The sequence below is a fragment of the Octodon degus genome, unplaced genomic scaffold, assembly GCF_000260255.1.
Source record: "Octodon degus isolate 3935 unplaced genomic scaffold, OctDeg1.0 scaffold00104, whole genome shotgun sequence".
Classification (NCBI taxonomy): Eukaryota; Metazoa; Chordata; class Mammalia; order Rodentia; family Octodontidae; genus Octodon; species Octodon degus.
Genome location: NW_004524680.1, coordinates 7175132 through 7185040, shown reverse-complemented (window position 1 = coordinate 7185040; position 9909 = coordinate 7175132). Strand labels below are relative to the sequence as shown.

Sequence of the window (9909 nt, the reverse complement as noted above, 5' to 3'; positions counted from 1 at the left end):
GAGAACTATTTTATTTTATTTTATTTTTATTTATTTACTTGTTTATTTGTGTGTGTGTGTGTGTGTGTGTGTGTGTGTGGCCAGCTCAGCCCACCAGGGGGCAGGGCTGGCTGGCATGTGGTGCTGGGGGATTGAACCGCGGTCCCTGTGCTTTACTAAGCTTGTTCTAAGTAGGTGCTTTAGACCACTGAGCCATCTCACCAGCCCCAAGAGAACTATTTTAAAGATAAGCAAAAGATAGAATGCAAAGTTGGATATAAAGTATATCTGCCTACAGTGCACACTTGGGAGGGAATTAACAGATGCAAGAATCATTAAGTTGGTAGGGAAACATAGTTTAGAGTAAAAGCTTTACATAATGACCCTATAAGCCTTCTGCCTGAGCTTGAGCTATGAGAAGGTATAGCAGAACTTCCCACCAAGAGCCAGTATACTCCAGTTGCCCAGGTAATAGCTACTGTTACAGTTACATTTGCTTCTGTCTCCTAGAAACGGCTGGATACTGAGATACATAGCTGGTCACTACGATGCATATTGTGAGAACCAATCAAAGACAGCCAAGTACTCTGCTTTTGTATTTCCCCTTGCAGACCCCACAAAAACCTCCCTTTGAGGGTCGCGGAGGTAGCGCAGTAGAATAAGTGCTTGCCTGGCAAGCACAAGGGCCTGAGTTCAATCCCCAGTTCTGCCAAAAAACAAAAACTCCCTGAGCCTTTGGGGACTGACATTTTGAGGGACAATTGATTCCCTATCAGTGTCTGTTGATGTAAAATAAATCTGCCCCCAAATCCTGGGTGTCATTTTTGGTGTTTCTATTTGTCATAGCGAAGGAAGTAAGCTTTGCTGTGTGTTGGAGACCAAGTCAAACAAAAGGGAAGTCGTGAGTTGGGGAAGTAAACTAAAGACTCAGCTGCAGAGGAGTGTGGTGGAAAAGAATCCAAGCTTCGGAGTAGGCAAGATCAGAGTTTGAAACAGTCATCTGCCTCTTCTCCAACGTAAGACTCTAGGCGAGCCGTGAAGCTGCTGTGACCCTCAAAATGTATCACCCTCTGCAGAGTGGGGCTGGCAGGCCTCGGGGAGGATGGCTGCTCTGGAGGGAGCACAGTGGTAAGTGGGTACAAAGCAGAGTGTTAAAGTATGGGCCGGAGGGCTCCAAGATTGTCTATTAAGGATGCACAATTGTCATTTTGTAATTGTGGCAATCGAGATTTGTAGAAATGAAGGAATGCACACAAGCAAAGGGCAGAACATGAATATCTGTAGGTCGGGTTAGGGGCCCTGACTCTGAAGAGGTCAGCACTTCACAAAAGGGCCTGAGTCCTGGCTGAAGCCAGGGTCAGGGTGGTGCTTGACAACCTACTCAGCACAAAAGAACTCCTTCTGATTTCTCCTGACTTTATAAAGCAGCTGTTTTTCATGATTTGTGGTAGTTATTAAAATCACTGCATTGGTGGGGCTGGAGAGATGGCTCAGTGGAATAAGCGCTTCCCTGGCAAGGGCAAGGGCATGAGTTCATTCCCTGGTTCCAAAAAAAATTATTAAAATAAAAAATAAATAAATAAATAAAAATTAAAAAACAACATCACTGCATTAGAAAACAAACCCTTCAGGCTCAGGACACTGTGATTCAATGCCCAGATCCTCATGCCTTACCAGACCCAGCCATCCTGAGCTGGCAAAAAAAAAAAAAAAAAAAAATCCTTCAGAAAGCAAAGCCTTGTTCCCGTGAAGATACAAGGACACGTTAGTGCCACTCTCTTGTCCAGCGTTCAACACATAACTTGGTCTCTTGTGTGCTTTTATTCAAAGACATTTTATTTAAAATACATTGTTGACCTATTAATATTGGACCTACAGCCAACAGCACTGTAAATGAGGCCGGACACCACCTTCTGGGGAACACCAGAGAGCATGTTAGCACTACTCCGAGGGAGCATTTTAAACAGTAAAATCATCCAGTAAGAAGAAGAAAATTACAAAAATATGGCACTACAGAGCCTGTAGAAAGGACACCTGTTTACAGCATGAGAGCTGAAACAACAAGGCAGAGTTGGGGCCGGCCAGATAGCTCAACGGACTAAAACACCTGCTTAGGCAGAGCGCAGGGACTGCGGTTTGAGCCCTGGAGTGCCATGCCAGCCCCGCCCCCTGGGTGCGCTGAGATGGTAAATGAGACTGGGAATGGTAGCACATGCCTGTAATCCCAGCGCTTGGGAGGCTGAATATAGGAGGATGACTATGAGTCCGATCTATGGAGACCCTGTAGACCCTGTACTAAAATACCAAAAAAAAAAAAAAAAAAAAGGCAGAGTATCACTTTGCCTGATCTCAGCTGGACATGAATTTGTCAAATGGCTATAAATTTCACTGTTCTGTGCTATACAAGTTCAGGACTGAACACAGCATCACAAATATTTATTTGGGGGACACACAAATGCTAGCAAGTAGGTGCTGAAATGTATAAACATGGGATCTCTGAATAATGAAGACTGACTGTAGATCAATGCCACTATAAAAAAAGTCATGATCAAGAAAAGAATGCTAAAATTTTTTAAAGTAGAAAAAACAAAAAGACTTGGGTCCAGGGTTGTAGCTCAGTGGCACAGACATGCTTAGCACGAGAGAGCTTCTGGCTTCAATCCTCAGCACCCAAGACAGAGAAGAAATCCACCAGAAACCAAAACAAATGAGGAAAACGTTAAGGTCCCAATGACTTGGGCTCAACTACTGCAAAAGGTATGAGACTGTACACTGTTTTCAAAATAACAAATTACTCTGCTACTGTTCTGTAGCTATTGACAGAAGACATGACACTCCTGGGTTAGGGAAAAGAATTTCGTGACAGCACAGCAGGCAATATGGGTTTCATGGTCATGAGACAGGAGATTGATATTCCCCATCAGGAGGACCTTTTTACTTACGTGTCTTCTGTGGATGCCCAAACACCATGTAGCTGACCACAGCTGCAGAAGGTGAGCCACAGCAGCAGCAGGTGATCCACAGCTGCAGCAGGTGATCCACAGCTGCAGTAACTGATCCACAGCTGCCCCTTTAGACATTTGCTTTTGTGTTAAGGAACGTTGCCACAAATGCATCCCAGGTGACTCCGCCACCTGGATGCTGCTGCCTCACTGCAGCCCTCCACAATCAGGTCTGTGAGGATCTCTTCCACCTCATAGTTAAACAGAAAGTCTGACAATGACAGTGAATGAGCCCATCTTTTTCCTCTATACAAGCAACTTCCTCCACACTCTTAGCAAGTCAGCTTATGCATGGTTCCCTCTTATGCCTCTTATGCTTCAGCATGAATCCTAATAAGACCTCTTCTAAGTGGTGTATTATTGTCCTTTTGTGATTTCTATCTCAAATAGAGCAGGCTGAACTGAGAGCACTAAGAGCTGGTAATACCATAGGTTGCTGGTGCTAAAAGACACCAGTGCCTGGAGCCAGTAACACCAAAGGCAGTTAGCAACAGTGAATAATGGCGAGGTGCCAGGAGCTATCATCTTTTGCAAGAGTTGCTGAGGGCTGCTGATAACTGGTGGTTCTGAGAGGGAAGGAAGGGCCTAACCCTAGGAGCAGTAGTTGCTGGTATTCAAAGCGCAGGGCTATTCACACTAAAAGAGCTATACTTTGCCTGTTCGCGATTTCTATATGTATTGAGCACAAGAACCCTCAGGCACTTGGTCACAGTTGTGTAAATGTGGAAGCAGCTCCTGTTCATGCTGTACTCTCAGAAGGTTTGCATCAGAGCTAAGAAATCCCAAGCTTAGGAAACCTTGAACTTTGTAATGAGATATAAGTACAGCTGCCTTTGCCCCCGGTATCTGTTATTCTGGGCAGCCGACAGCTCTGCCCTCTGCTCCAGGTGGAGCTTCTATTTCTAAACTAAAGACTGTCTTCTATGTAAAACTAATCAAAGGACTGGGGCTGTCAGTGCCTTTGCTCACAAGGTGTATAGAAACTTGAGAGCCAGGTAGATTTGTGTCTCTAAAGCATTTTCAGACTTTCTGTAGTCTCTCTGCAGTTTCCATCTCATATAGTTATGATCACAGTAAATGTATAACTTTATGGCCTGATTGCCCATTCAACAAAAGCATTTCTCATATTGTTATACACAATCACCATCTTTTTTTTTTTTTTTTTTTTTTTTTTTTACCAAGGACCAAACTCAGGACCTTGCATGTGGCAGCCAGGTGCTTAAGCTGCTGAGCTATATATCCCCAGCCTTCACACAATCACCATCTTATACACTTTCATAAAGTTTTGTTTCTGACATTAATAATTTCATTGTCCCTTCACCTCAACAAAAGGATTCTTAGCAATTAAAATTGTTATGAACACTGTTATGGTTTGTGTCTAGCTGTTTTTCCCCCAAAGCACCATGCAATTATTGGGGTGACTTCTAGGTAGGGTTTGTGATTAATTCATGATCCAATGCTGGGATTATGGGTGTGAGTGCTACATTCACTCTGGGGTGGATAGCCTGAATACAATATGGGGAGAGGAGAGAGCCTTCAAACTGCCACAGATGCTGCCCCTCCCTTTTCTCATTGCTGGGTTTTTTTTTTTTTTTCTGTCAGGGTTTTCTTTCTTCTTTCTTTCTTTCTTTCTTTCTTTCTTTCTTTCTTTCTCTCTCTCTCTTTCTTTCTTTCTTTCTTTCTTTCTTTCTTTCTTTCTTTCTTTCTTTTTTTCTTGCTTGCTTGCTTGCTTGCTTGTCATACCAGGAATGGAACTCAGGACCTTGCACTTGCAAGGAAGGCATTTATCCCACTCAGCTATCTCCCCGGCATTCTTTGCTATTTCTTTTTTACTGTATTTGGTACAAAGTCTGTCTCACTATGCAGCTCAGACTTGTAGTGATCCTTCTGTTTTCAGCCTCCCCAGGGCTGGGATTACAGACCTGTGTCACCACACCCAGTTTTGGTGGCTGGCTGGAGATGGAACCCTGGTCCCTCAACTTGCCTGAGCAGGAATTTAGTCCACTGAACTATCTTGCTGGCCCACTCTTTGTTGTTTTCCACAGCCATGAACAGCTGCCCTCTGCCATGTGCCACTCTGCCTTGGAGCCAGCCAAGTATGAACTGAAACCTCCACTAACTGTGAACTAAATAAACCTTTCTTCCTTAATTCTGGGTGTTGGGCATTTCCCCAAGAAAAGAGAGAAAAGTGACTGAGATAAACACCTTTGTACATCATGCTTTTTAATATATTTCAGATTTTCTTGGAGACATTCCTAGGGGCAAAATCTGGATCAAAAACTAAGTCTAGTTTTAGGGCCCTCAGGGTGCACAGCCAACAGCTTTCTAACAAGTCAGTTCAATTTGCACAGCTTCAGCAGGGTTTGAATGAAAACCCTGCTTGATAAGCCACTATCAGTGAGGAATCTCTGCTCTGTCTCCTCCCCCATGTCATTAATCAGACTCATCAAAAATTGTCATGGGCCTTCCACCAGAAGCTCTCTTAAGTTTAACCACAGCAGAAGGCTAAGCCACTACCTCTCCATCAGGGCCCAGAAGTTTACTCTGTCATTTCTATCCACTGACTCCACCAGTTCCTTGACTGCAAATTCCCCTCAGCCAGGCTGGATTAGGAGTTGGGCCTGATCTCCCTCCTCCACTGCAAAACCCTCTTGCTGTGGTACTATCTTTAAGGCGATGTAACAACTATCATTTTCCTTTAGCAAATCCCAGATGGAAAGTGGTGGAACTGGGCACACAAATAAGTAACTGTAACAAAAAGTATTCCAGGAGGTCACAGAGTCAGGGAAGCAGGCTGGAAAAGGACCCTGTGTTGGAAAGTGTCCAGACCCAGAAGCAGGTACCTGGGTCTGGGGTGAGGGCTCTGTACCTGTCTTCACCTGAACTGCACAGGTCCTGGGGTGGGAGGTTTGTCATGGAGGATGATCAGTGTGGACCTTTCCTGGCTAAGTGAAAGCATCACAGAACCTTTGGCTCTCTTCACTACACTGTAATGGAGACAGCTAGGGCCTGGGAGGGTGGTGACCCTCAGGTGTCTCATTGGGTTAGTCCAACAGGAGTCAGACCAGGCTTCCTCCTGATCAACACAAGACCTGTGAGCATTTGGGTGTATCCACTGCCATTACTAACAAGAAGGCTAACTAATGTGAACAGTCAGGGACAATCTTCTGCATGGACATAAGTATTTGTTTTCTGTCTTTCTTTCTTAAAAGTGGAATGTATTTATTGGAGGATAGAAAGCTTCTGTCTGAGAGAGAGAGAGAGATAGCGAGCGCAGAGGATCCAATTGAGTTGCCAAGGACTCTGCCTTTTCCAGGCATTTTTTTGAGCAAATCCATGGTGTGAGGCAGGGCCAAGGTGGGAAAAATGGGAAATCACAGGTGAGTATGAGAAAACTATAGTCAAACAAGAAGACTATGACAGGCGGGCAAGATGGCGGCCTAGTGGAATGAAAATTGGTGCCTAGCAGCAGATTTTCAAGGCAATTTCTTCCACATCTTTTTTCGTATCCTGACAAGCTTCTTCAGGTACTATGACGGTGGCAGCAGCAGTAAGATGGGCCATATCAAAAAGAGCTCTCTTGAAGCATTTATTTCCAATCCAAAATGGAGCTTTATCTCATGTTTGCTGTAAATCTACGTATTCTTCTCTTCCAGATGACTATAATTGCAAAGTAGAGCTTGCTTTGACATCTGATGGCAGGACAATAGTATGCTACCACCCTTCTGTGGACATTCCATATGAACACACAAGACCTATGCCTCAACCAGATCTTGTCCATAATATTGAAGAAACACATGATCAAGTGCTGAAAACCAGATTAGAAGAAAATGAAAGTGAATTCCTTGAGCAAGGACCCATGATAGAACAACTTAGCAAAATGTTCTTCACAACGAAGCATCGTTGGTATCCTCGCGGGCAGTATCACAGACGTTGTATGAAACTGAATCCTCCAAAAGACAGATGATATTGAGATTCATGGGAGAATCGAAGAGAAATGTTATCCTGTGCTTAGTTTGCCACTGGAAGAAATACCCTAATACTTATATGGTAATAGTCAAATAATAAAATGTCTTTTCACATAAAAAAAAAAGAAGACTATGACAGGGAAGCACTTTTTTTTTTTTTTTTTTTTTTTTTGGTGGAACCAGGGATTGAACTCAGGCCCTTGTGCTTGACAGGGAAGCACTTATCCCACTGAGCCATCTCCCCAGCCCCAAGAAGACTATGAGCATAACTGCTCAGGTAAAATTGATTCAATCAGGATCAAATGGAGAAGCAAGTCATGTGTCAAGCAGACTATAGAACTGGTGCTTTCCCCACAGGGCTTGGGTCAGTGGCTCCTACTGGCTTCCTCAAGGTGACTCTTACCTCTTTAGATGATCAGTCCCTGATGTTTATCCTTAGGAAGTATGTGGGAAGCATGTGTTCTCTTCTGTCTTGATGTCTTGCCCACAGCAGAGGTGTCTGTCTACCCCTCAGTTGCAAAGTAGCTCATCTTCTGCACTGGCTCCCTTGAGGGCTTAGCCCTGTCTGATTGCCTATGATATTTTCATGTGACTTAGCTGCCTGGAAGATAGCTGTGAGTTTGAGTCCTACCTGGGCTACAAAGTGAATCCAAGGCCAGCCTGAACTACATAGTAAAACCCTGTCTCAAAAAACAAAAACAAACAAACAAAACAGCTTAGCTGCCTATATAACATTTCACATTCTGAAATGTCTCCCTCGTGAGGGAGTAAAGGGCGATGACTGATTTGGCTTCTTCAGGTAAAGGAGGTCATAGTTGTTTATCGACAGTCAGAGAAACTCTACAGAGGGTCTCTCTAAAGGCTCTCAGTAGACCCCAGACATTTTCATCTTAGGTAGGCATATAACTCCAACAATCACTCTGAGAGTCTGTTTTTCTTTAAGGCCACAACAAAGGCAGTCACTATTTGGTCTCTTTGTTTTCTCTCCTTGGCTTTCTACCAGTCCAGATAATAGAATACTAAGATGGCAGTTTTTAGTAAAGTATCAAATGAGCTATCTGCAGCAAAACATATCATTTGTTGCTTTTTTCTAATATCTGGGGCTGACACAGTAATAGACATGTATTTAAGCAAAATCTGTCCTCTTCTTGAATCAGGAGCTATGGACATCATATGTCTTACCAATGCCTTTAGTAAACAATGTAGGAAGGCAGAGGGTTCATCTTTCTCCTGGTAAATATCTGACAATTTGAAATAATTACAGGGCTTGTTTTTCATCTTCCTTAAACCTTTCAGAATACACACTTGAAAATGTCCCCTGTTCCAATCTCCTGTCTGGTTATTAGACCAGCAGGGGTCTTGGGTAGGGACTACTTGGGCTCCAGTATGAACTGATTGTTCCCCTGGCTCTCTTCTGGCTGTTTAAAATTAATAATATGATATTCATCCCCAAATGTAATAGCAGCTTGTAATGCGGCTTGTCTCTCATTAGAAGTCAATGTCTGATTTAAGATTAACACTCTATCTTTCCAGCCTAGCTTAGATGTCTGAATAAATCCTGTAAAGACATCAATGTACTTATTAGGGTCATCTGAAAATGTCCTTAGTTCTAGCTTGATCTGCTTTAAGTCACTGAGAGAAAGAGACATAGAACATAGGTAGGCTCATATGGATTATAATTATACTCTGAGCATAAATAAGATATTTTTGGGGGTACTATGATTTGAACTCATGATCTCACACTTGCCAAGCAGATGCTGTGCTGCTGAACTACATCCCTGGCTCAATAATAATGGTGATGATGATGATGATGATAATAATAATAATTATTATTATTATTATTTTAATGTAATTGGTACACGGTCTAACTATGCAAGTTGGACTCATAGTGATCCTCCTGTTTTCAGCCTCCTCAGGATTGGGATTACAGGCATCCATCACCACGCCCAGGCCATCATACACAGACTCTGTGGCCTGCTCAACGCACTCGGGGTAGGGCTGGGGCCAGTACGGCATGTGGTGCTGGGGATCAAACCCCTGTTCCTGAGCTTGCCAGACAGGCACTTATGGTGCCAAGCTATCTCCCCAGCCCAATTATTTCTTAATCTAAAGAATGTTTAAGCATTCTTTAGATTAAGAAATAATATAAAAATTGGCAGTTCTGACAATTTCTTTTCTCTTTTTTTTAGTATGATTTTGGTTGTACAAGGACATCACAATTAATAATTTCCTTTGCTTCAATCCCCAGTTCCGCCAAAAAAATAATAATAATAATTCCCTTTGCATTCCATTTTGGCTCTAGAGGGTAGGCAGGCCATGTGTTTGTGCAGAAAAATATTAAATGGCACTCTTTAAACACTTAGGGGTCAAACATCTTCCAGTGCTTAAGAATCCCTTTTAAAGGAGTAAGAGACTCTGACTTGAACACCCCATGTGTGGTGGATTGCCAATTGGTGGTCAACTTGCTACACCCACCTGAACTGAACTAGTGTGGTGCTGGGTGTGGGAGGCCCACCTAAGGACTGCTGCCAGATCATTACCATCTATTATGAGAACCTATAGTCTAATAAGATGGAAAACACAAAAGAAACAGATTCCCAGTTACAATCAAATTGCCAAAACTAAACGAAGAAGATAAAACAATTCTAAATAACCTGATATCAGTCAATGAAGTTGAAAATTAATTAAAAATTTACCTGCAAGGGGCTGGCAAGATAGCTCAGTGGACTAAAGCACCTGCTTAGGTAAGCGCAGGGACAGTGGCTCCATCCCCAGCACCACATGCTGTGCCAGCCACACCCCCAGAGGGGGCAGAGCTGGCTACAGAGTCTAGGCATAGTGGTGTACCCTGTAATCCCAGAGCTGGGGAGGCTGAAAACAGGAGGATCACTATGAGTCTGAGCTGCATAGGGAGACCCTGTAACAACCAAATACATTAATAATAATAACAATAATAACAA

General features: G+C 43.2%; 1 protein-coding gene across 1 annotated transcript; it reads left to right on the top strand.

Annotated features, from left to right (window-relative positions):
- The first annotated feature begins 6472 nt into the window (after positions 1 to 6472).
- Positions 6473 to 7010, top strand: LOC101560252 (39S ribosomal protein L42, mitochondrial-like). Its single transcript, XM_004638984.2, has one exon. The coding sequence runs from the start codon at positions 6514 to 6516 to the stop codon at positions 6946 to 6948; it is 435 nt and encodes a 144-aa protein (XP_004639041.1). The 5' UTR covers positions 6473 to 6513; the 3' UTR covers positions 6949 to 7010.
- Positions 7011 to 9909: the final 2899 nt, after the last annotated feature.

Coding starts and splice junctions, on each gene's coding strand:
- LOC101560252 (XM_004638984.2), top strand. CDS start 6,514: ATGACGGTGGCAGCAGCAGTAAGATGGGCCATATCAAAAAGAGCTCTC.